At 38.5% G+C, this 27,358-nt stretch overlaps 2 protein-coding genes across 2 annotated transcripts; both read left to right on the top strand.

The window, feature by feature from the left end:
• The first annotated feature begins 8,838 nt into the window (after positions 1 to 8,838).
• Positions 8,839 to 13,737, top strand: LOC143419750 (U-actitoxin-Avd3n-like). The gene is made up of 4 exons (XM_076887112.1): positions 8,839 to 8,845; positions 10,479 to 10,568; positions 11,514 to 11,676; positions 13,641 to 13,737. The coding sequence occupies exons 1-4, from the start codon at positions 8,839 to 8,841 to the stop codon at positions 13,735 to 13,737; spliced, it is 357 nt and encodes a 118-aa protein (XP_076743227.1).
• A 7,968-nt stretch (positions 13,738 to 21,705) lies between these two features.
• LOC101473619 (thrombin inhibitor hemalin) lies at positions 21,706 to 25,091 on the top strand. The gene is made up of 6 exons (XM_004553110.4): positions 21,706 to 21,794; positions 22,767 to 22,958; positions 23,412 to 23,588; positions 23,732 to 23,776; positions 23,925 to 24,003; positions 24,106 to 25,091. The coding sequence occupies exons 1-6, from the start codon at positions 21,725 to 21,727 to the stop codon at positions 24,188 to 24,190; spliced, it is 648 nt and encodes a 215-aa protein (XP_004553167.1). The 5' UTR covers positions 21,706 to 21,724; the 3' UTR covers positions 24,191 to 25,091.
• The last annotated feature ends 2,267 nt before the right edge of the window (positions 25,092 to 27,358 follow it).

Raw genomic sequence — 27,358 nt, 5'->3', positions numbered from 1 at the left:
TGAACGACACAGGAAACCATCTCCCTGTACAACTCCTCCATTTATACACACTATACACTGTAGACACTGCAATAGCTACACCCTTTTTGCACACGCTGTTTTCTACTCAGTAACGTTGCTGTCAATATTCTTGATATTTATTTATGATCACCTCTGTCAATCCTTGATATATATTTTTGAGTGATTTGTATATATTTGTTCTATTTTTTAAATCTGTAAATCTGTAACTTATAGTATTGTTAAATAGTCTAGTCTGTTTCTGCTACTGTTACTGTATTGGATCAACTGTAACCCACATAATTTCCTTAGGGATTCTGATTCTGATACTGAGGGTGTAGGTCAGCAATATATGTACACATATACATATCTTGCCTATACAATAAAAGTATTCGCTGTAAATGAGGAATAATAAAGTATTCTGATTCTGATAAATGTCCAGCACTGCCATTGTCTTTTTAAATTTGTCTTGTCCACAAGTCGCACTGTTGTTTATAACTCTATCACTTAAAGAAAACGAGTGATTGTTGATTTAAAGGTAAATCCAAGAACCAGTTTATATACAATACAAAAAATAAAATGTGTCTATTAGCTCCTGGCGAAGGCCATGGCTCACACTTAAACCTCGCTGTGTTATTCAGGCAAAGATCAGTGCAGTCATATTACAAAGGTAAAGTATGCAATGTCAGCCAGTTTCTGTATCTACCTAACGGATGACAATTGAACAATGCATTGTGTTTAACCATGAACCTTTGGTCGTTGACATGCAAAATGTAATGTTATATGACTGATATTACTGATGCACTTTTAAAAAGAGTCCTACTTAATTTGGACCTTGAACTGGCTGATGACGTGGTCTGATAGCAAGAGAGAGACCCAACTTTGTAAAGGATTACTGTGTTAGTCATAGAAGGGAACTGGTTTATAACTACCCTAAAATCTATCTATGTTTATGCATTGTTAATCTTTACTTTTCATGAATCCTTTCTAGGTGAACTTACTTCATGTAAGAGGCTGTAGGCTGTTCATACTGAGCACCAGACATATGCCACCAAATGGTTAAAGAACCGTGGGACCATTTTTTGTTAGCTGCATGGTCACATTTCTAAACTTCCTGGCACTGAATTAAAGTTTGCACTGTAGTTAACCCGAAGTTAAAGCTGCATCCAAAAATCTGATCATTTTAAATGCGATGTTTTGTTGAATTCAAAGTGACAGACATGATCAAGTAACGTGTCAGTGTTGACAATCTTTTTTAGACATACTTGCCCATCAAGTCAGAAGCTATTCTCAACAATAAAATGTATCTCACAGTTTATTTTTGGCCATCCATTTGACACTGTGTCTGCCTGTGTCAGTGAAACTTGGAGCTAAGAGAACAAAAATCTAGTGAAATCAAATGTATTCAATTTATTTATTTTCATTGATTATCAGTTTATAGGGCTATGAAAAGTATTTTCCTATTTCCTTGAAGCTTGTCAGCTCAGTAAGGAATAAATATTAATTTTGTTATTTTTTGTATCTGATACCACTCCTTTCTTTGCAATGCTTCTCATTGTTCTTACACTGCATAGGTGTAACATGTAGTACCCTACAAAAGAAAAGGCCTTTCCACACACACTTTATACATTTAAATATGTAACATGGCTTCATGAAACCAAAGTATACATGAACACTTTTGATAGCGTTTTGATCACTTAATCACATCAGTGTTCGATCGTCTGTAAGCCAAAAGTGTAAAACAACTGTGTCTGTTATTTGGGAGGAAAGAATGCGTTTTAAGAATACGGCCTTGAGTGCTCTGTTTCCTTTTGAGAGATATGCCGAATTGTTGCAAAGTAGTTAACTTCTTGTCAGAGAAGTTAACAACTTTGCAACTACTCATTCTGAGAAACTGAGCCACAGTTGTTTCTGTGTTTAAACTCTGGGAAAAACTGTAAACTGTATAGCCAATTTACCAACATAAGGGGTCTCACAAAACACACATCCATTCAACTGGACTGTGTTTTTTTAAATATTACAAATGGTAGGTACATTCATACTCACATATCTAAATACATGAGATCATCGTTGAATAGGTGTAACTAAGGGGACAGCATCAAAATGCAATATGGGTAGAAATGCATGCCCAGATTTAAAAAAAACATGTCTTTAAATGACCTGAGGTTGTGATGATGGTTACAGCGACTACTCTCAGCCACTCCTCCAGCACAGCGGAACCTGATTACCATTGCCAGCGCCACTTTTATTTCCTGATTAAAGGATATCAATCTGTCTCTGTAACTTGCTGTTTGAAGATATGACAAATGTAATTTTCTTTTGGTTAGTGCGGTGGTTACCTCACAGAAATAAGATCCTGGTTTTGAATCCAGTCTGAGCCCCTTCTGTGTGGTGCTTCCACAGCACGGTGGAACGGTGGTTAGCACTGTTGCCGCACAGCAAGAAGGTCCTGAGTTCAATTCCACCATCAGGCCGGGGTCTTTCTGTGTGGAGTTTGCATGTTCTCCCCGTGTTTGCGTGGGTTCTCTCCGGGTACTCCGGCTTCCTCCCACCGTCCAAAGACATGCAGCTTGTGGGGATAGGTTAATTGGATAATCCAAATTGCCACTAGGTGTGAATGTGAGTGTGAATGGTTGTCTGTCCTTGTGTGTTAGCCCTGCGACAGACTGGCGACCTGTCCAGGGTGTACCCTGCCTCTCACCCTATGACAGCTGGGATAGGCTCCAGCGCCCCCCGCGACCCTGAAAAGGATAAGCGGAAGCGAATGGATGGATGGAAGCATCTCTGTGCAGGTTCTCTCTGGGTACTTTGGCTTTCTCCTGCATTCCAAAGTTGTGCATGGGGTTCAGGTTAATTTGTGATTTTAAATTGACTCCAGAAGTGAACGTGAATGCCAGTGGTATCTGTCTGTATGTGTTAGCCCTGCAACAGACTGGTGACCTAGTCAGGGTGTTGCCTAACTCTCATCCCTATGACATACAGCTGGCATACCCTCCAGCTTTGCTGAACTCCACGACCTTGAACTGGATAAGCAGAGGAAAATGGATGGATGACTTTCTTTTTAACAGAAAGCCTCACATCAAACATGATCATACATTAATGCTAAAAATCTAAGAGTGGAAAGCTGATGTAAGTATTGTAGAAATAACAGCCAAATAATAAGACAGAGTAACTCTCTCTTGTAACGCTAGGACAGGGCAAGTTGGTTTACAAAAATTTCCTGGCTTTTGTAGACATAGAGTATGCCTCACTCCGTCTGTGTAGATTTCTGCTGTAGTGCAGGTGGTCATAATGCAGGTTTTTGTGATCTATAGATCATTTATATCTGGCTATAAACACAATACAGTAGCGGTAATAAAGCCATAGGACTACCTTACGTTTGGAAGGTGTCACCATGCAGAGAAATTCCAAAGGTCAGACTGCAGTTTACAACCTTCTCTCACTTGTGAAAGATATCCTGAAGACAAGCAGCAAGATGAAGCACCTTCTGTTTTGGGGGTTTGTCCTTTCAGCTTTCAAAATCAGCCATTCAAACATTCCAGGTACATAAAAATGTTTTTGTCTTAAATTAGAGGTAATTTACAGTTCATTTAAAGAAGGCACTATTTAAAACAAAGTTTATTGATCCTCTGGTCGTTCTCTGTCAGGGTTATGTTTAAGCTTACATCTAAAATCCTAAAATTGTATTTTAGGTCTTTACTGACTTCATGTTCATATTGTGACTTACAAGTGAATAATGACTGTCTTCTGCTTTTACCAATGGTGTTTACTGCACATTTAATCCCCCGGAAATGTTATTTATATACTCCTGACAGCCTTTCAAAGCTGACTGGATGATTTCTTCCTCTATAATGCCAAACGTTTAACTAATGAGATAATTTCTGTCCGAGCCCATCAGTTGTGAGCATGATGAGATTAATTTTAGCACCCAAGAGGTAATAACAGGATCATTTTCCAACAATGTCCAGTGAATTTTTAGATGAAAGAACTTTTGAAATCATTCAAAAGCAAGAGGTCTGAAAATGTATGTGAAAAAATATGTGTTTGTGTTTTCTACTAAAACAACATATTGTGGCCCAGCGCTACGTATGATCATTATGAAGTGCAGAACTTGATTAAAACCAAAACACCTAAATCAAATTTCGCCTATACAAGAAATCTTACAGTACATTATTTCTTTTTCAACAGATTTCTGTCTATTACCTCCTGATGTGGGCCAGGGAACAAGCTTCACTTTAGCAGTTCATTATGATGTTAACAAAGATCAGTGCACTCCTTTCCTATACAACGGTGAAGGAGGAAATGCTAACCGTTTTGAAAATGAAAGCGAGTGCATCACCCAATGCAGAGAATATCTACCCTATTGATGGTAAGATTTATAAGGACAAAAGAACAACTGAATAATTTTCAATGTTTAACGTCTGACCTTAAGATCTTAAAATGCAAAATGTAATGTAATCTTCAAAGAGTGCCAAGAGTGGATGTAAACTAAAGATTTCTCCTACTTCCTTGTTTTCTAAGGACTTTGGAGCATGAATTGACTAATAAGATAAATCTCACGTCGAGAAAGAAAGAGAGGGAGAGAGAGAGAGAGACTTTCTTGAGATGTGAAGGTTGACCTTTTTCTTGGATCATTTTAGCATGTATTTACCTCGCACAAAAGACTGTAGGATCAAAGCACTAATGCTATCAACTGTTTATAGAGCACGACTGTTACACTTTTTGGCACTGCAGACAAATTGCCCCAAACAGCTCAAACATGCTGGGAAATAATGCAGATAACCTGCAAGATAGTTATGATTTGCACTAAAAGAACATCTTCTCCAACATACCTTCCCATCAAAGAGATGTGTCAGTGTGCCTCTCTCTGTCTGTGGCAGTGCAAATTAGGGCCATTCTGGCAATTTCTTCGTTACTACAGTGAAATGCATTTAGTTTATTTATTTTAATGGAATATCAGTATATGCTCTTAGAAAACTTAACTTCCCTTTTTACTGAACAACTTTTGTTCATCCAAATGTTCATTACATGGCTTTAAATAGACGCCAAGTTTAATTTCTGATGTTCCTGCTCATAAATGACATGCCCCAAAATGAATATAGTATTTCTCTGTAATTACAAACTCTTTGTGAACAATCTTGGTATCACAATAAAGCTAGCACTTGTGAGACTTCAGCAGAGGTGTAAATATTAAGTCAGATGATGAAACAGTTTGTGTGTGTGGCGGGGGGGGGGGGGGGGGGGGGGGGGTGTTGCTCTGAGGCATTGTGGGAGATGGAGTTATTCAGTAACAGTGATGTACAAAGTTTTGAAGCAAGACCACACATGTAAGATAAAGATTCATGCTACATACTACTGTTTTTACTGTTTTTCTGCTGGTTTTGCTGAATTTTGGTCAGAGCGTGATGAAGCTGTCAGATGTCGGTTTTCAGTAGAGCTGTTACTTGTCTGCTTATGTGGCGTGAGGTGAATGAGGGATTGCAGAATTTGTTTACCTGCTCGTTTATTTCTTTTTTGTTTTAGCTGTGTCCGCTGGTCATAGAAATGGTTTGTATGAGCTTTTAGCTGAGATTCCAGTGTTTCTGTGGATACCATACTTGTCCATATTTACATAACAGACCTGAGGTCACAGCCTGTGAAACCCGATGTTCCCCATCCACTAAGAGGATCTATTGATTTTCATGCCCAACCACAATAGCTTTTTTGTGTTTGTGAGGTGAAGCTCTAGTTTCTGTCCTGACATCTTTACTTAAGGTTCATTTTGTCTTGCTTTGGCCTTCTGTGTTACTACTTTTATCAGTGTTAAAATCGTGACATTGTTCACATGGCGACCAGGAAAACTGTAGACTTCAGGGCCCTATTTCAGAAAGCCGGTTTAGTTCAAACTCTGAGTAAGTATACGCTGAGTTAACGAAAACTCTGGGTTTTCGGTTTCACAAAGCGAGTTTAGATTAATTCTGAGTGAGTTACTATGACGACACACTCCGTGAAGCTAACCTGCCCCCTAGCAGGTTTACTTCAACTAACCCTGACGTTCTCCGCCTCTTTGTCGGAAACCTGAGTGTAGGAAGTGTCAGACATGGCGTGTCCCTTCCTTGAAGAGCCAGTAGATGTTGAAGCCCAAATTCTCCGCAGAGCTCTCCGCCGGGAGAGAGTGATTAGAGCGCGTTTGGACATTTTATCATTTCCTGATGATTTTCTGTGTGAACGTTACCGTTTTTCAGCACAATCTATAATTTATTTGAATAACATCCTCAGGCCTAATATTGCTTATGTGACACATCGTGGACATTCTCTCAGTTCTGTACATATTATTTGTATTGCACTTCGGTTTTTTGCAAACGGGAGCTTTCTGTATAATATTGGTGACGCTGAGCACGTTTCCAAGGCTACCGTCTGTCGGGCAGTCAGGAATGTTACAGTTGCACTGAAACGTCTCCTGTACTCGTCTGTGGTGTTCCCCGGTCATAGACCCACAAGATTTATCAAAGAGGGATGCCACAAAATTGCAGGTATCAGGATGAACGAAACTTAATTCATGATGTGGTGATACTTGAACTACTACTTAAATTTTACATTTATTTTCAGGGTTCCCAGGCGTGATTGGCTGTATAGATGGCACTCACATTCCAATCATTGCTCCTTCAGTAAATGAAGGAGACTATGTGAACAGGAAGTCTTTCCACAGCATTAATGTACAGGTACATAGCTCCCTGTAGCATGTCAAACTAACAAATTATTTCATTATAGTAATGGATGCTAATTTGTGTTCTCTGCACTGTGAAGATCATATGTGATGCTGCCAACATTATCACAAATGTGGAAGCCAACTGCTCAGCCTCTGTGAGTGGTGGTGGTGGAGGACCCCCACCTGTTTTTCGGGCCTCCGCTTTTTTTCTGTTGGCTATAACGGGTCACATTTGAGCATACAGAGTAAGCAAATATGTACTTGTAATGTGCTCAGATAATTTCAATAAGTGCTTACAGAGGGGAAATTAATGTAGCCTCTAACTGCAATTGATTTACATCGGACAAACAGACCAAGCACTATGGCTCATAATACAATTACACCTTACCTGTTTGGACTATATTTTTATATTTCATTTTTACTTGCTGCCAGGAACGTTTGGGGCCTGTTGGGTTGCACCTGCGCTCACATCACAAAATAAAATGTATAAAATAAAAAATAAAATAAAATATAATAAAATAACGTGTTAAATGGGTGGAAATCCCTAGATCAGTGTTTAAATTAAAACTCACGCATTGACTCTGTCGGCTATGTTTTGCCATGCATGTTCCCTTTGTTTTGCAGCTGAGGCTGTGTTACTTTTTTTCTGCAAAATTTGCATGTTATCGGCATATGCTGCCATCGGAATTTCGGCCTCAAGCGCTGTAAAATACATTGACCGCGCCTTCTTTCCCTCCGTCTCCATGGTCACTCGCTTAATCTGTGCTCCACTAATCAGGGCTTTATGTATCCTCGTGCTCGTGCTTAACTTGGGGTTAAAGCAACTCCGCGTTGATTGAACTAATTGTTATCAGCCTTTCTGAAACCGAATATTCCGAGTTGGACAGTTCAGGGTTACTCAACCCTGAGTATCGTTTTTCACTCTGCGTTTTCTAAACCGGCTTCCTGAAATAGGGCGCTGGTCTGCAGGTCATGTTTGTGAATTAGATGTTTTTTATAGAGCGATAACATTTCACTAAAAATAACAAAATACCAAAAGAATACAGTCTGTTACAGATTCCCCAAGTGTGCCCTGGTTACACTTCACTTGGAGGAACAGTAACTAAGACCTATTTTTGACCCAGGTGGAGAGATCACTAGCTAAGTTATTACTAAGTTTTTAACAATAAGGAAATGAGAAAACTTCATATCTGTGGTGAATTTCTTAAATCTTGGCTCTGACAAAAACCATTCAATCAATTATATTAAAAAGGCTAAAATTACAGAAGCTAATGATAACAAAACTAATCTAATTTTCAGGTCAATGTTACTGAGATTCAAACTCACCTGAGATTTTTAGTAGATAAAATAACTGGAAACATTAAAACAACTGCTTTGACTATTTTAATTACTATGATGATGATGATAATTATGGTGATGTTTTCTCTACACAGCATCTAAAGGTTGCACCTTAGAAAAGGCTGAAGGTGAATGTAATGGCAAATATTTGAGATACTACTATGATTCCACTGATAAAAAATGCAAAAGATTCAGTTGGACAGGATGCCTCGGAAATGGAAACAGATTTTTTGACTACAACAGCTGCAATTTCACCTGTGCTGTTGTCCAAGGTGAGGACAGTGGGCTCTCTTTCTTCTACACACACTTCCAGATACTGTGTTCATATGTCAATAAATCACTGTATGTTTAATAGGTCAGTGCTAATTCTATCCAAAGCACGGGACACCTATACGTGTTTTCTCCAGATTTTCTGACTTTCTTAATGATTAATGTGGACAACAGATGATTAGTTACAAGTTACTGGAAATGAAATCCACCATTTAAAATAAAAATAATTTTGGATTTCTTACCTGCAATCTATCAGTATGTATTAGTCTGATAGATTTTCTTTTAGTCTGTTTTCTGCAATGCATCCACTGATTTTAAGTGAAACACAGTGTATTGTGCAGTGACTGTCTTATATTTTCTATTCCATCAGATAAATGTCATTTAACTCCTAATGAAGGTCATGGCTCAAGTTTCAACTTCGCTGGTATTATGATTCCACCAAAGATCAGTGCAGTCCTTTCATATATAAAGGTGAAGGAGGAAATGCCAACAATGAAGCAGAGTGCATGAGAAACTGTTCACCCAATGCAGAGAATATCTACCCAATGGATGGTAAGAGGACAAAAGAATAACTGAATAATTTATTATGTTTGACTGATAACCCTTAGATGGTAAGATGCAAAATATAATGTCATGTACACCATGTACAAAGTGTTCACATTGTGCAATAGCCATATGCCACCAAGTGCTCAAAGAGCAGCAGGACTACTAATTACGATTTTACAATTCCTTCAGCATACTTCTCAAAACATTTCTAACTTTCTTGGCACTGCAGACAAATTGTCCCAAACTGATCAAACATGCAGGGAAACATTGTAGATAACCTGCAAGATTATTATGCTTTACTCTACAGTTAACATGAACTCAAATTTTATACAAAATGGTGATGATTTTGCATGGTACACTTGGGATTAAGCATCTTTGAATCCATCATCAGTCACAGAGATGTCAATCTTCTTTAGCCATAATAGCCCAAGGGGTCAGAGACTTTTTCCACAAATATGTCAGTGTATATCTTTGTGTGTAGTCCTGTGACAGTGCAAATTAAGATTGCTAGTGAAACTGCTAGAATTTAAATTCTGACAATTTCTTCTATAGTGAAGTGTATCAGCATCTGGATAGTATAGTGATAAAACTACACACCGGAGCAGGAGTTGCAAGTTCGATTCCCACCCAGTATTCAGTAAGGGTCCTAGCTAGACCGCCCATGCTAAAACTAAGCCCTGGAATGGCACAGCTACGTCCTCAGCTTGGACACAAGCATTTCACTACATATCGTCCTCTGTATGATTGTGTATGTGACAAATAAAGGTTGTTTGTATCTAGAATATTTATTTTAATGGACAATCAGTATATGTATCTAAAAAGGTCTTTCTTCTTCTCTTTTCGTGATTGACAGGTGAGCAGTACACTGATTTCTCTTTGGTTGTTGGTAATATTATAACTCAGTGTAATGGTCTTAGTAGGCTTACAGTGGTTTTGGTTTGTGGTTTAACTCTTTTCCCCCCACTTTGGGTAATGCCTGTATAGGAACTAACCAACGAAAGAAAAAAAGAGAGAAAACACTAACAATTTTATTTACTTATAAAACTATGTAAAATGTAAGAAATATAGATAAAATGTCCTTTGACTTTGTCAGTTTGGTGAAATCTGTTAACAAAATGGAAAACCAAAAGATTAAAAACAACAGTCATACCTATTTTGATAATAATAACAAAATTTTCTCTGAAGAGCGTCTAAAGCTTGCCTCCTAAAAAGAGCTGAAGGTGGATGCAATGGCAACTGTGTGAAGTACTACTATGATTCCAGGGAGGAAAAATGCAAAGAATTAATTTGGACTGGATGCGTTGGAAATGGAAACAGATTTCACGACTACAACAGCTGCAACTCCACCTGTTCAGGTGTCAAAGGTAAGAACAGTGTGCTCTGTTGAGTCTACACATAGTTTCAGATATTTACACATGTTCACATATCAATAACTCATTACATGTTCTAAAACCATTAGTCAGTGATACTTCTATCCAAAATACAGGACAGTTACATGTGTTTTCTCTAGACTTTGGTAATAATAAATATTTAAAATAGATGATTAATTCACTCATTCTTTGTTACTTAACACTGAGGACCAATCCTCTTAAATGTGCAATTTAGAAACTTTTTATAAAAAAATCAAACATATATAAAGGTGAAGGAGGAAATGCAAACCGCTTTGAAAATGAAGCAGAGTGCATGAGAAACTGTTCACATAATGCAGAGAATATCTACCCTATGGATGGTAAGATTTATAAGGACAAAAGAATAACTGCATAATTTATTGTGTTTAACTGATAACCTTCAGATGGTAAATATATGTCATGTATCTTTAATGACCACCAAAAGCAGATGTGACAAGATGAAAAATATGTCATTGTCCTACTTCTTTGTTATCTGAGGTCTTCGGAGGATGAATTGTCTGACAAGGCAGAATCTTATATATAGAGAGAGGAACATTTGTGGTTTGTTAAGATTTTCAGACTTTTCTATGAACCATTTCTACATATAATTACTTCACAAGAGGCTGTAGGAACAAAGTGTTCACACTAAGCACCAGTCAGATGTCACCAAGTTCTAAAAATGAACTTCTCAAGTTCTCAGAGAATCAATTTTTAGTATTTGTAAGTTTGGTAAAATCTACTGGCAGCATGCCTGAGGCTTTGGTAAATGTTTACTGAGGCTTAAGATGTCTACATGTCTGAAAGTCGAATGCCTTCAAACATGTTGTGTTAGTATTTAAAATATTTGTGTTTAAATTTTACCTCTGATAAAAACCTTTAATATAATGACAATTAAAAATGCTAAAACAACCAAAACAAATGTTATGCCTATTTTGAGGATGATGATGATGATGACGACGAGCACTCAGGGGGTTGGGAAGCGTATCTGTAACCGGAAGGTCACCGGTTCGATCCCCGGGCTCTCTGTCCTGGTCGTTGTGTCCTTGGGCAAGACACTTTACCCTACCGCCTACTGGTGTTGGCCAGAGGGGCCGATGGTGCGATATGGCAGCCTCGCTTCTGTCAGTCTGCCCCAGGGCAGCTGTGGCTACAACCGTAGCTTGCCTCCACCAGTGTGTGAATGTGAGAGTGAATGAATAGTGGCATTGTAAAGCGCTTTGGGTGCCTTGAAAAGCGCTATATAAATCCAATCCATTATTATTATCATTATTATTTTCTCTGAACAGCATCTAAAGCTTGCCTCCTAAAAAGAGCTGAAGGTGGATGCAATGGCAACTGTGTGAAGTACTACTATGATTCCAGTGATAAAAAATGCAAAGAATTCATTTGGACCGGATGCGTTGGAAATGGAAACAGATTTCACGACTACAACAGCTGCAACTCCACCTGATCAGGTGTCAAGTGTAAGCATGATGTGCTCTCTTTTTTTCTATACAGTTTCGGATATTAACACATGTTCATATATCAATAAATCATTACATGTTGTAAAAACGAATTAGTCAGTGATAATTCTGTCCAAAACAACACAGTGATATGTGTTTATACATACTGACCTGAACTCCCAAAAAGTTGATTCTGTTCATCTGGAAGTAACGTTTTCAGTGGGAGAAACATTTCGAAAATGCTACGTCCAAATAAACAGAATCAATGTTTTTTCGATGTCCTTATGTAGATGATGGAGCATGCATCAAGACTGACATGAACTGTTTTGGATTTTAGATGGTCTTGAGGAGGATGAGGTGGATACTCCGACTGGTCAGTAGATCACACTCTTATTTAAAAAGAGACAATGTAGAATACGTTTGCTTTAGTCCAACCTGGTTGCCAACATAAATATATGTACTGTTTAACAGCTTTTGAAGATTCTGAGGGGTGAAACAACCTTTTGTCTTTAATGTCTTTAATCATTAAACAGGTCTTTTTTAAATTGCTATACTATGTGGAGTTTTGATTGTCCACTTTTAAGCAGTTTTTTATATAATTTTTATTTTTATATAATAATTTTTATTTATTTTTTATATATAACTTTTGTTTTCTTTTCTTTAGGCCCTTACTTGACTGGATAATTCAGGACAACATTTGACTCCATCAAATAATATCATGGTGGTCACTGATTCAATGTTCAACTTTTGATTTTTCTTCCTCGTGTATCTAAAAGTCTTACGTGATCCCCAATTTTACATTTTACTTACAGTTTTTCTCAGTCGCTTTGGTGCATTTCTCACAACAGAATTAAACATTGCACAACAGTTAGTTCAACCACCACAACATGTAGTCGTTTTGGCACAACCCTGTGGCGGTTTCACGTTCACTGCGTCCAAAGGCAAATGCCTTTGGACATGAAGCAGTTGAGTGAGTACAAATATCTAAAGAATGGTCACGTTTGACTTCCTATTCATCACTATCTCCTTTCTTTCATCATGAATGTCACAATTATTCATACTTGTACCGGCTGAATAGTCATTGTCCTTACAACTAATAGTCTTCATTGCATTGCTTGTGTCAGTGCACTCAAAATTGCTGAACAGCTTGTCAAACGATTCATACACCCATTTTGAAAACCCTATTTTGGAGGAGTTCCCATGAAAATCTCCATAAACTACATGTCTCAGGTGAACCTTATCTCACACTAATGAAAATTGGTGTGTGTCACTCCTACTTGCAACCAATGAAAAGCCTCTCCTACCCAGTCACAGGTGAACCGCGGCACAGCATCCCCCACTCCACAAGTACATATATACTGTAATGTAAACCAACAGACAGGATTGGCATGAGGTGCATACTGAATCTACAAAACAGCAGAACATGGAACGTCAGCCTCGTGGAAGAGGAGTGAGGATCGGTGGAGGACGAGGACAAAACCGGGTGAGAAGAGGCCAACCACATAGACACGTTCCTGACGAAATCAGGGCAACACTTGTGGATCATGTGATAAACCATGGCCTCACAATGGCCGAGGCTGGTCGAAGGGTGCAGCCAAATGTTGGGAGAACTACTGTAAGTTCTATCATCCAGACATTTCGTCGGGAAAACAGGTGAGCACACCGTAATCTAGTTACAGTATGCAGCACAAACTAATTTGCTCTGCACTTTCATAGTCATACAGGAGACTTGCATTAGGACATGACCTTACAGATCCTTACACATAGACGTACTGTAACTGAAGCGCAGACTTGGCCCAGGTGTGGCATAGTGTGCTGTGGTACAATACAGTAATGCTGTAAAGAAAGGAGTTTTGAATGATAGTCCTGTGACAATCACTGTAAGCATGTTTGCGCTTACATGTGTGTGTTTTCCCATCTGCATCTCAAAAAGGACTGCCAGACAACCTAGAGGAGGTGGAAGAGGTCCACTTATGACTCCGCAGCAAGAGGAAAGAATTTGTGCAATGGTGGCTGCAAACAACGCTTTGAGACTGAGAGAAATACAAAGAACTGTCGTAAACGATGACACCATCTTCGGAAATATTCAGTCAATATCAATTTCCACCATAGACAGAGTCCTCAGACGGAATGAAATGTCCATGAAGCAATTGTACAGAGTGCCATTTGAACGGAACAGTGATCGAGTGAAGGAGCTCCGTCACCAGTATGTACAGGTAACACATGTTCGCATATGTACCTCTGTTCACTGTAACAGTTTAGGCCATGTACTCAACCTACATTTATGCATGTTACTGTAATCCTATGTACAATTCCAACTGTACAATCTGTTCTGCCAAATGCACCATTACAGACCTGTCTGATTCTCATCCTTTGTAAAGCATATCCTGGAGTTGGAGGCCAGGGAACCCCTGCACATGTTTGTATATCTTGACGAAGCGGGATTCAATCTCGCAAAAGGCAGACGGCGTGGACGGAATCACATTGGAGAAAGAGCCACCATTGATGTCCCAGGCCAACGAGGAGGGAATATTACAATGTGTGCCGCAATCTCAGAGAATGGTGTTCACACCCATATTCCTCGTATTGGTGCATACAATTCACAACACCTGTTGGCTTTTCTGGATGCTCTTCATAGGGACCTGATCCCACAAAATGGAAGGGATGATCCTGGTGACAATCGGACAATGTATGTAGTGGTTTGGGATAATGTAAGCTTCCATCACTCTGCTGTAGTCAGGCAGTGGTTTGCAGCACACGACAGGATGCTTATGGAGTTTCTTCCTCCTTACAGTCCATTCCTGAATCCAATTGAGGAGTTTTTCTCTTCCTGGAGGTGGAAGGTATATGACAGGCATCCACATACCCAAATGACCCTGCTAGCAGCTATGGATGCAGCTTGTGATGACATCACAGCAGAGTCCTGCAGAGGGTGGATTCGACACTCCAGAAGATACTTTCCCCGATGCATCGATAGAGCTGACATACGCTGTGATGTTGATGCAAATATGTGGGCAGACAGACGGGAGCGTCTAGATATCAATGATTGATATGCAGCAGTGTCTGTTTTTCAGTTTGTTTTTTTTGAGTCGTAACTACTGCAGTGAGGTTTACTGTCTAGGTGAGTTTGTTTGCTGTAAAATGTTTGATTTACTGTATTTCCCCAGTTTGCACAATGCTGTGAACAGTTTCAATTAAATATTATCAAGAGTGCATATGGAGTGTCTTGATTGTCCTTTACAATTTATGGTTTTCAACATGCCATGCATGCGGTCCGGACTTGACATGTCATTGGGAAGCACCTACAAAGACATCCGTCACAATGGGAACATGTTCAGACCATGTGATTTTGTGACCAAAGGTGCTGGTCTAATGACTTGTAATTGTGACAGCCCTGACACTTTGTTTGGTATCAGTACTTGCTTTTGATGAATGTATTGTCTGTTTTGCTCAAGGGATTTGTTGTTGATGCATTGACAACTTATTTTGGACACCTGACTTTTCTTTTTGATGGAGTGACTCACTTTTGCAAGTTATCCACCATGTTTTGCAGTTTGCACTAATTGTTTTGAGAAGTGCCTTAGTAGTGGTGGAGAGTTCAATTCTGTTGTGAGAAATGCACCAAAGCGACTGAGAAAAACTGTAATCAACATTACAAATGTAAAGTAATGATTTTTTTATTCTATTGTTTTTCTGAGCACTTTTTAATAACTACTTTTCATATTGACAATTTTTTTCTTGCCTTGTGTTATAACAAACTTAAAATTTTGTCTTTTTTAAACTGTTGGTCAGATACAGAAAGTAATTTCACGTGTTATGAGTTGTGTTTCAGCAGTTCTGGACACCTGTCACTCAGAAGCAGGAAAAGAGGGAAAAACACTCAACAACAACAGCAAACTTTTAGGTTTTCTTAGTATGAGAACCTAAACGTGTAATTTTAGGTTCTCATACTTATTCACTTGTGCACAATTGCCTGAAGGTCTTTTAGTATTGTGGTCTTATAATTATTTAAATATAACAGCATTATCAGCTAGTGTTTTCTTGAAAACTGAACTAAATCTGAATGCATGTGCCAATTAAAAAACACCAGATATGTTTAAACCTGTTTTTGCACTGTGATGCCTTTTGACTCTGTTTTCTTGCTAGATATTCATAAATCTTACAATATAATGTTATGTTGCTTGAGTATTGTACTAGCTGCATAAAATGCATTCTCAGTATTCAGTGCCTTTTTAACAGTCCTAAAGGTTCATAAAATATGTTAATTGCCATCTACTGTTTATTATCCACTGCAGGAAATATTCTCAGTGTTGTTCTTCGTGTATTACCAAGCCTTCTTTTTAAGGTGCTTTTTTACTTAAAGACAAGACAGAACAAAGGCACACTTTGGAAAAGAGCCAGAGATTAATAATAACTAATGATTGAATGCATATTGATGTGTAAACACATAGTGAGTGAAGAAGGAACGCTCAGGGCATTATGGGAAGGCCCCCCCAGCAGCCTATACCAACTGCAGCATAAATACGGGAGGATTCAGGGTCACCCAATCCAGTTCTAATTATGTGCGCTACCAAAAATAAAATTTTGGGCCTAATCTTGAAATGTCTGCCCTTAATGTCTGTCTCCTGAATCCAAACTGGATCCACAGAAGAAGGGCCTCAAAGCCAAAGGCTCTGAACTCCCATTCTACTTTTAAATATCCCAGAAACCAAAAGTAAATCTGCAGTACTCTTTTTGGGATGTTACTGTGAGGTTTTTAAGAGAAGATGGAGCCTGATTATTTAAGACCTTGTAAGTGGTGAGAAGGATTCTGGATTTGACAGGGAAGTAATGAAAAGAAGCCAATATAGGAGAAATATGTGCTCTCTATTTCCACCCTTTAGTCTTGTTGCAGCATTTCAGGTCAGCTAAAGGCCTTTAAAGTTTTTAGGAGTCTAGCCTAGAAGCAATAAATGCATGAACTAGTTTTTCAGCATCACCTGAGACAGGAGATTTTCTAATTTATTACAAATACTAGATATGGGGTATTCATACTCATCATCATCATGCATTTGTTTTCTTTAAACAGGTGTGAGTAATGTGACAGCATCAAAATGCAATCTGGCTTAAATGAGAGGGCAGCACAAAGGTTGCCATGACGCTTACAGTGGCTACTCTCAACCACCTCCTGTCTGCTATCACCAGCGCCATTCTTATTTCCTGATTAAAGAATATCTATCTCTATAAATTGCTGTTTCAAGATAATCCAGATATGATTTTCTTTTGGTTAATGCAGCGGTTACTTCAAAGAAAGAAGGTCCTGGATTTGAATCCCGTCTTGTGCTCTTCTGTGTGGTGTTTGCATGTTCTCCCCATGTCTGTCAGCTCTCTCTGGCTACTCTGAATTCCTCCCCCATTTCAAAGATATGCATGGGTTTTAGGTTAATTGGTCATTCTAAATTGACTCTAGGTGCAAATGTAAAAATGAATGGAATTTGTCTCTATGCGTTAGCCCTGCCATGGACTGGCGACCTACTCAGGGTGTTGCCTTTCTCTCACCTTATGACAGATAGCATAGCCTCTAGCTCCCCCCACGACCCTGAATTGCATAAGAAGAGGAAAATAGTTGGATGACCTTCTTTTTAAAGCCTTCGGTAAACATACCACAGCAGACACGATGACGTTTTTATGAACATGTTTTACAGCATCTTTTATTAACTCCGGTGGCTGCTACAAACACACTCAGTCGGCTGCAGCCTTCCAGCTCACAGCCCGACTCACATCAACAACAACGCAACCCTCAGGACCCAGTGCAGATTTTCAAGCCGGCAAGGCATGATTGCAGATGCCATGCAGGTGGGTCCATCGCTCCTGCAGTGGCACCGCAGACCACGCCCCATCACACCTTACATCAAAGATTATCATATATAAACACCCACTTTATACAATAAAGGTAATAAAGCTATAGCTCTGCCATTACCTTTGGAAGATGTCACTGTGCTATAGAAGGTCAATACTGATCACCCACTCTCACTTAGATAGATAGATAGATAGATAGATAGATAGATAGATAGATAGATAGATAGATAGATAGATAGATAGATAGATAGATAGATAGATAGATAGATAGATAGATAGATAGATAGATAGATAGATATCGCAAAGACAAGGAGCAAGATGAAGCACCTTCTGTTTTGGAGGTTTGTCTTTTCAGCTTTCAAAATCTGACATTAAGACATTCTAGGTACATAAAAAGTTTTTCATTTTACTTTTCATAACGGGCCAGGTTATTAGCACATAGCTTGATGTCTTCTCGTTGTTTTCTGTCAGGGTTATGTTTAAGCTTGCGTCTGAACTCCTGAAATTGTTATTTTGGTTATAATTGGTTTTTACTGACTTCATGTTCATATTATGACTTGCAAGTGAATAATGACTGTCTTCCATTTTGACCATTGGTATTTACTGCACATTTAATCCCTTGGAAATGGTATTTACATATGTCTGTGAAGGTTCTCAGTCATCCAGGTCATCATAGTCTAAGGAGTTTGGAAAGAAAAGCGTCTGGACTTTAAGTAGCTTGAAGACGTCCCACCTCTCGTCTGAGAAGCTTCTTCAGTTCTAAGGTCAAATGGTGGAGAGTCCCAGATTTTTGCCCTATAGGAGTGTCCCCTCCAGAGGAACAATTGACCCCCTAATGATCCTCTACCTAATCACACGAGCCAAGGTGTCACCACGGGTGTAGGTCACAATTAGCCAAGGTTTCAGGTGACCTCATTGTGAAACCGAGCCCCACCCTATCACGTGATTTCCTGAGGTCAGAAGGCCCAGGATGTGAGTGGGCGTTAAAGCGTCTGGGAAGGGATCTCAAAACTGGATTATAGATGGCAGACAGTTGGTGTCGTAAGCCACCGCCTCTGTTCAAAGATGGTCGTTCAAGGTGGACATAGATGGCTTCTTTCACTCCTCTTTCAAACTATCTGCAGTGAACGTTACTTTTAAAATGTATTCCTCTACAGATTACAGAATACATGCCCAAAAATGTATTTTGTAACGTATTCCGTTACATTACTCAATGAGAGTAACGTATTCTGAATACTTTGGATTACTTAATATATTATTATGCTTTTTACAACTACACAAATGTACTATTGCTGGTTATTAACCATAGGAATACCAACTAGATTTTTAAATCTTAATATAAAATAAGTAACAGTAGGGTGGACATTAGGTAAGGCACTTTTTGCAGTGATCTCGTATAGAAAACTATTCCGCGCATATATGAAACAGGTCTGCGGCTCCAAACCGTAAAGGCATAAATCCGTAAAGGGGCCTCTGGCTAAAACGTCGGGTTCCGTGTTGGGCTTGTAGCCGAAAACTAGCTTTACTTTGTTGTCTGGGTTAACTTTGCTAGCGAGGGACAGAGAGAGGCGTTGAAAGGCTGCTCCAACGGAGCTTATTGTTTCGGAGGAAAACACGAACACGGTCGAGTCTTAATAGCTTACTTACAACTTGGCTCGTCAGGCACTCTTTCTGGCTGCAGTGGTTATTGTATTTACATGCTTCCAGCTCCCGTTTCTGCTCGGTGACAACTCGTATTTTTCGACTATTTTTCTCCTTCCCTCGCGTTTACAGACACATAACAGGTATGGCAGTCCATTCTCCCTGCACCACGGACTACACTGCCCATGACGCTACATTCTTTAGGGCTATGCCTGTAACACTCTGCCTATTGCCTTCATATTAAATCATTTTTGTGAATAATTTTAAAAAATATTTCTTCACGTCATTATGCAAGTAGGGGTGACATGGCCCGCGAGATTGAGACACAGGCATTAGAGCCTCTTAATGCGTGTTTTGTTAAAAATACAGAGGGCACAGGAAAATACTGCTGTGTAATCCATTCATTTCAACAAAGTAACTGTATTCTGAATACCACCTTTTTAAACGGTAACTGTAACGGAATACATATTTTGTATCTATTATACTCATATTTTGTATTTTAAATACGTAACGGCGGTACATGTATTCCGTTAGTCCCCAACACCGTCCATCTGCATCTAAAGGACAAAGGTCACTCCTTCGAGCATGCCAATGTTCACTTTTCAATGTTCACTGAAGAAGTCACTTGGATGAGTGACGAAATATTTCTCCCACTGAAAAAGCTATGTCCAGATGAACAGAATCAACTTTTGGGGAGACTTGGAAAAAATTTTAATATCATCCAGATAAACAAAGATGAAAACATTTACGAAATTTCCCTAGTATATCGTTTACTAGAGCTTGAAAAATGGCAGGTAGTTAGTGAGTCCAAAAGGGATTACTGTGTGGCCTAAAGGAGCGTTGAAAGCTGTTTTCCATTTGTCGCCCTCCAAATGCAGAGATCGAGTTTGGTGAAAATAGTGGCCCCCTGAAATGGTTCAAAGGCAGAGTTAATGATCGGAAGAGGGTATTTATTCTTTACTGTAATTTCATTCATGCCATGGTACTCAATGCATGGTCGAAGAGTCTTATCCTTTTTGCCACAAAGAAAAATCCTGCACCTACCAAAGAAAGAGGACGGATGGATGATGGCTGCTGCCAGAGACTCACAGATGTACTCTTCTATAGCATCCCTCTTTTCAATCTCCCTTTTCCCTCAGGCAATTATTGATCCTGAGTAAAAAGGAAACGACGCTTTTTAAAGATGACAGTTCATCGTGTGAGTTAACTCATCCTTCATTTAGTGAGTGAGCGCTTCAACAAACTCTTTGGAGATAGCTGTGCGAATTGGGTCTCCTCGTCCTCCACAAAAGAAACACAGTTCCATACACTTTTATGTATTTGAATATGTAACATGACTTAATGAAGACAAAATATGGACAATAATATATGGAAACAGTGACTACTCTAAACCAGCGGTCCCCAACCTTTTTTGCGCCACGGACTAGTTTGTGTCCAACAATATTTTCATGGACCGGCCTTTAAGGTGTCGCAGATAATTACAACAAAATAAAACCAGTACAAGTACCAAAAAAAAGAAAGAAGATTTATTAATAACACATGGGAAAATACCCAGGGAAACCAAGTTAATGATAAAAATGATTTAGAAAATTAACAATAAAAAACGATAAAACCCTGAAAACCATAAATTTCACACCTGAGCCTCGACTCTCGCGGCCCAGTACCAAATAACTCACAGACAGGTAGCAGTCCATGGCCCATGTTTTGGGGACAGCTGCTCTAAACCTCTTCTTTAACAAAATGGGACCTATTTACCTCCACAAACAGCATTTTTACTTTGTGATTAAAAGGGACCCATCTATCTCTATAGTTTGCTGTTTCAAGTTATATTGACAAATATATTTTTCTTTTTAACCCAAAGTCTGAAATAAAAAAAAAATGTTCAAGAAACCAGTTTTTATAGATATGCTTTCACCCCTCTGCAGTCTCTAATCTCGTTGCAGTGGCAGTGCAGGGTCTTCCGGTGTTGCTTGGGATGAATTGCTAATAGACTGCACATAGTGAGGTTTGGATAAACTGACTCTGGCTGACTTTGGAGAGCTCAGGCAGCTATTTTAGCTAATTTATTTATTATGTAATTTCAAATAAAACCTCTTATTTATGAAACTCTGGTGTTGGTCTCCATATTTATGTTGCCTTTGAGTCAGGTTGTAACAATATATATAAAAACTGGTTTCTTGAAGCTTTGAGCCTTTCTTATACTTTTGGATGCTCAGTTTGAAATTCAGAAGGTCATCTTGACCATATCTTCATATCCAAATCCATGAAGTTACAGCAATGCGATACTTCTGTTAGCAAGCATGAACAGCTGTACCTGAAAAAGGGTCGGTGAGTGTATATGTGTATGTTTCTGCTGTGTTGTACGCGATCACAATAACACAAAATAGGAGTGGCAATAACTGTTTTTAACTTCTTCTATACAGTAAATGTAATAAAGCACTATGACTACCCTTTGTTTCGATTAAAGGTGTCCCCATTAGAGAAACTCTGGTCCAAAGGTCAGTTATGACCACCCACTCCCACTGTAGTTTATAACCTTCTCTCACTCCATGAAAGACAGCACAAAGGCAAGCAGCATGATGACGGGCCTTCTGGTGTTGGGGATTGTGTTCTCAGCCTTCCAAATCGGCTATTCCAACATTCCAGGTATATAAAACTTTTTTTTCTTCTTTAACTTGCTAAACAAAAAGAATAGCCGAGCGCTTTTTTATACGTGAGGTTTACTTTTCATTATCAACCAGGCTTTCAGCTCACTGAGCTCATCTTTAGTGAAAAATCACAAAGACTGGAGACTTGTGTTGCTGTTTTTTTTTGTTTAGTTTTTTAATATGTACATGATTGGTGACCAAAACTGAATCAAATAGATAAGCTTCACCTTCAGTCCTTTCAGCCTAACATGGCGATTCTGTTATCAGTTTTTCTGAGATGAGTGGATGAACTGCACCACGCACTGGTGCAGTGTGTGGAATCACATAGAGTGTTGCTTAGACCTATTTTAATCAGTTCAATAGGAAAAAAAATGTTTATATTTATTTTGCAAGTCTAACGAGACATAAGTCATGTAGCGACTTCCAACTGATGCCAACAATGACTGTTTTCACTCTGGCTGTTTACCATACTGTAAATGTTATTTACATATTCTTCACGACTGCACAAAGCACTGAGATCGTGTTTGTCTGAGCCTGACCGTTATGGACATGCTGAGCTAAAACGACACTAACGCACAACTTCATCTCACTGCACCACAGAGTAATAGAATAGGAAAGGGTGCAGCTTTTCAGCACCCATAAGGTAATAGCAGGTTAAATTAATGGATATTTAATTGAATTAAAGTTTAACTATGTTTATAAAAAGTTTGAAACCACTTCCTTACTGTGAAACCTATGAAGGGCGGGAGAGCTGAAAATGTGCCATAAATGATACTTTTTATTGCCATCATAAAAACAGGGAGTTGGTCTCTGCTGATGAGGTTAGTTAAACATTAGCTACATTTCTGTTTGAACATTATATTTTAGAGTATACTATATTATGTGTATTATTTGAAAACCAAAACATCCACTCAAATTTTTTTTTTGCATATAAAATGTTTCTTACATTATGTTCTTTCTCATCCAACAGAATTCTGTCAACTACCTGCTGATGCGGGTCAGGGAACAAGCTTCAACTTTGCTGTGTATTATGATGTCAGCAAAGATCAGTGCAGCCCTTTCCTGTACAACGGTGAAGGAGGAAATGCTAACCGTTTCCAAACTGAAAGAGAGTGCTTGAGAAACTGTTCAGTCAATGCAGAAGATGTCTACCCTATGGATGGTAAGAATCATTTTGAATAAATCGTTTTCTAACCACTTACAACTTAATATGCAAAATCCAATCCAAACACACACAAAACATCTTCTGAAGAACTTGTGAACATAAACTAGCCCTGGCCTAGGCCAGACAACTCCTTCAGTGTAACTGACTGAGAGAGAAACTGACAGAAGAAAAAAGAAAAATGATCATTGTGTCGCATATTATCAGCACAAAAACCTTTTTTAACAGTTTTGTCCACATGCAATTTCTTTAAGTCCTAAGCAGCTGTAGGAAGGACAGGGGCTATTGAGTATTTGCAATGCGCCACCAAGTGGTGAAAGAGCACATCTTCCTAAAAATAAGTAAATGACTCGGGTGATTTGCCTTACAGTTATAATTAATCAATCAGTTAATTAGCAGCCATTGTTATGGATACTCTCAGTGATCAGTGACGATGATGTTTTCTCCCCACAGCTAGGAAAGCTTGCCACTTTAAAAAGGTGGAAGGTACATGCAATGGAAAATATCTGAGGTACTACTATGACTCTGTTTATGACAAATGCAAAAGATTCCTTTGGACCGGATGCCTCGGAAATGGAAACAGATTTTTTGACTTTATCAGCTGCAACTCCACCTGTGCTGGCATCCATGGTGAGCACACACATCTCTCTTTTACTGTCACTGTTACATGTTAATATATCAATATGTTATTGAATATTAATTAATGAGTCAGTGTTAATTTAAAAAAAACACGCAGTGCGATAACATGTTTTTTGTTTGTTTTTTGTTTGAAGTTGATGGTAATGAGGCAGAGGAGGATGAGCCAGACACTCCAATTGGTCAGTAGACACACTTTAACCTTAAAGGACATAATGTGAGAAAAACAGATTGTTTTAACTATTATGAGTCAACTTCTCACTAGCTTTTTACTTAGCACCATATCCATTTACACAAACCTTATTGTTAAACTGCCACCCTCTTTAACAGCGATCATCTGTGGAGTTTTGCTTGCACTCATCGTTGTTGCTATCATCGGAACGGTGGTTTTCCTAACGCTTAAGTCAAAGTAAGAACAATTTTGTTTGCCTTAAACGAAAAGAAAGATCATTCCCCACTGGTAATGGCAATTTTTCTACAATTACTTTAATACTCGTTTTACTTCCTGTAGGAAAAAGAAGAAGGGTGCTGGGAAAAGTAAAGAGCCCCAGGCTGATGCGCCTCTTCAGGCAGAGAGAGACATTGAAATGTCATAGAAAACTTCAAAGAGCAACATTTAGATTTTACCAGCTTGGTTTTGGGCAATAATCCGTCCACTAGTTTTGATTTCCTTATAACAGTCATTACATTATTAAAATATTGTGTTTTATTTCATTTCTATCTCTTAATTATTTTTTAAGCTTTGATCAATAGAATTAGTCATTGTTAAATGAATAGAAAATAGATTGTTGTAATAGTAGCAATAGTTAAATAATCAAAAAAAAAAACCCCTGAAAGACTTGCATCAATAATTTGGGGTCATTAGAACCCAGGCAGTGTTTTACACAAGCATTCAAACATAGGCAGGAGACAGGAAACAAGTTCACATTCGTTTGTTGCTTGAAAGGCTGTTAGTAGTTTGAGCTCATAATATTTCACTGTTTCCAAAACTGCATCGACACCTGGGGATTTGATGAAAAAACGTCTGAGGTCTGAATGCACGTGCCAATTCGAAGCCCAGCACGTATATTTAGAACTGTTTTTTGTACAATGATGTCTTACGCACTCTCTGTGATTATGTTTTCTTACTCAGCATTCGTAACTCTTGCACAGGCAGTAATGATCTAAATATAAAAAACGCATTCCTTCCTATCTTCTCACATCTTCATATTCTTCATTTAGTATTGCTTTATTTTGTATTGTATTCAGGGTATAAAAAGTATTCACAGAACATGGAATGTTTGATTTTAATAAATGTGCTGGTAGAAATTGATCTTAATGTCTTTTTCTATTTTTTGTTAGTGAGGAGGGATAAATGTTCAAAAAGACTGGAAATATCCTGAGCGTTGTTTTACTTTACAGGGTGTTCTTCTTAAGGTGCTTTTGTATTGTTTGAGTTGGAGCAAAGTTGAAAAGTGATCAAATTCAACTGTAACATTGTCTGATTGGTTCAATAAAAGATGCTGTTTCTTTTATTTGGATGTTAATTTTTTTCACTGTTAATTCCAGAAATACAGCTGGGATATATGCAGCTGCATTATTGGCTAGAATGTCCCATGCTGCAGAAGGTGACTTTTCTTTAAAAAAAAACAAAAAAACATGGGTCCTTGTCCAATCTCGTCATCTGCACCTCCATGTGGCTAATTTTACAATTAGCTTTGGGCAAACAGGATAGAACTATTTGTAATCTGCAGAGAGGTAATCACAGATTTCGCAATATTGCATTGCAATCTTAAATCTTTTTCATTCATTGGTATTTCCTGACTTCCATGTGGGAATTATGCAAGTACACACATACAGTATCTGCTCTGGGCCTGATGCTGGCTGTAATGTGTACAAATGGACTTTGGTGTTTTCTTACCATCTAGGAGAGAGCTACACTATACTCACAGAATCAGGGGTTAGGGTAGATAATCAACATTCTTTTGCTTCATTTCCATGACTATGGTAGAAAAAATACAGCACACTTTCAGAAAGTTATGTGGGCAGCAGGAGCTCATTTTTAAAAAAAATCAGTAAACAACATGTGAGACCACTACTTTATTAGGGTGAGAATAAGGGTGAAAATTACTATTCATCTGACCGCCCGCCTTTTGACTCGTGTGAAGAGACACCAACATATTACTCCGGTGATTGCTTCCCTTCATTGGCTTTCAGTGACTTTTAGAATTAAATGTAAAATCTTACTTTTGACTTATAAAGCGCTAAATGGCCACGCACCAAACTATTTGTCTGACCTTTTAGAGCTTTGTACGCCCTCTAGAGCCCTTCGATCAAGTGATCATTTACATCTTACCTTACACAAGTCTAGGATGGTTCATAGAGGGGATCGGGCGCTTGTGGTTGTGGCGCCGAATATGTAGAACGATCTACCTCTCCACATTAGAAAGGCCTCAACTGTCACTTTTTAAAAATCCCATCTTAAAACATATTTTTTCACTTTGGCTTTCGATACTACATGAGAGTTACCAATTCTTTTTATCCTAATTTTCTTTTAATTTTCTTACCTGTTGTTGATGTTAATGTCACTGCTTAATTATTACTTCTTTTTTTTTTGGTCAACTCTGTGTTGTCATTAAATGTGCTTTATAAATAAATAAATGAAATCTGCTTCTTAAAGCAAACCTCTAATGAGAGGATCACATGCATGGTCAAGATGTCCTGCTGAAGTTCAAACCAAGTGTCAGAAGGGGAAACAATGTGATTTAAGCAACTTTGAATGTGGCATGGTTGTTGGTGCAAGACAGACTGCTCTGAGTATTTCAGAAACTACGGATCTACTGGAATTTTCCCACAGACCATCTCTAGGGTTTACAGAGGATGGCCTGAAAAAGAAAATTTATACAGTGGCAGTTCTCAGAGTGAAAATGCCTTGCTGATGTCAGAGGAAAATGGTCAGGCTGCTTCGAGCAGATAGGAAAGCAACAGTAACTCAGATCTTAGTCGTTACAACTGAGATATCTACAAGCGCATCTCTGAATGTCGAACATTGAAGCAGATGTACTACGGCTGCAGACGACATCAAGTGCCACTGCTGACAGCTAAAGGTGGGAAAGAGAGACTTCATTAAAAAACTGGGACAACAGAAAAGTTGGAAAAATGTTGCTTTGTTTGATGAAACTTCTGCTGTAAAATTTGGAGGGCAGAGTCAGAATTTGGGGTAAACAACCCCAAAGCATGGATCTGTCAATGAACCAGAATCTGTGATGAATGTTCAATCTATGCCAAAAAGGGATTAAGGAAGCACTGAAGCCAAAACGGGGTCCAACCTGGTACTAGAAATGTGTAACTAATAATCTAGAAGTGAGTGCATGATAACTTTTAATAATGGGGTGAATGCGTTGGGACCTTTAAAGGTGAAGAAAGATGAACCCTGCATTACTGCTTATTACTTGACACCTTCTGCAAAGGGGACCAGTGTCAAGATCTAGTTTTTCTTTGTTATTTCACTTTATAATGTATTCATGTGGAGCATAGTCCTAAATATGCTAAATAAATTTTAGCTATGTGTAGATTATATTAGAAACTATTCTCCAATATTCAAAAGGCACATGTTGCAGTTTCAGCTAATGTGGTCAGTGGATTAAGGCCCTAGTTACTGACTACTTTCTACATTTAAAGACACTGTGTAATAGGTTCATCTGTTAGTTGTTAATGGTAAAAGTTCACTTTTTTCATAGGTTACTTAATCAGTGATATGTAATTTTAACAGACCATGAAGCTTT

The sequence above is a fragment of the Maylandia zebra genome, linkage group LG7 (assembly GCF_041146795.1).
Source record: "Maylandia zebra isolate NMK-2024a linkage group LG7, Mzebra_GT3a, whole genome shotgun sequence".
Lineage (NCBI taxonomy): Eukaryota > Metazoa > Chordata > Actinopteri > Cichliformes > Cichlidae > Maylandia > Maylandia zebra.
This window is presented reverse-complemented; position numbering and strand designations above follow the sequence as displayed.

Excerpts from the sequence above, each read along its gene's own strand:
- LOC101473619 (XM_004553110.4), top strand. The coding sequence starts at position 21,725 with ATGATGACGGGCCTTCTGGTGTTGGGGATTGTGTTCTCAGCCTTCCAA. Across the intron at positions 22,959-23,411 it reads AGATGTCTACCCTATGGATG|CTAGGAAAGCTTGCCACTTT; the intron begins GTAAGAATCATT and ends TTCTCCCCACAG. Across the intron at positions 24,004-24,105 it reads TTCCTAACGCTTAAGTCAAA|GAAAAAGAAGAAGGGTGCTG; the intron begins GTAAGAACAATT and ends TACTTCCTGTAG.
- LOC143419750 (XM_076887112.1), top strand. Across the intron at positions 10,569-11,513 it reads GAATATCTACCCTATGGATG|CATCTAAAGCTTGCCTCCTA; the intron begins GTAAGATTTATA and ends TTCTCTGAACAG. Across the intron at positions 11,677-13,640 it reads AACAGCTGCAACTCCACCTG|TTATGACTCCGCAGCAAGAG; the intron begins ATCAGGTGTCAA and ends GAAGAGGTCCAC.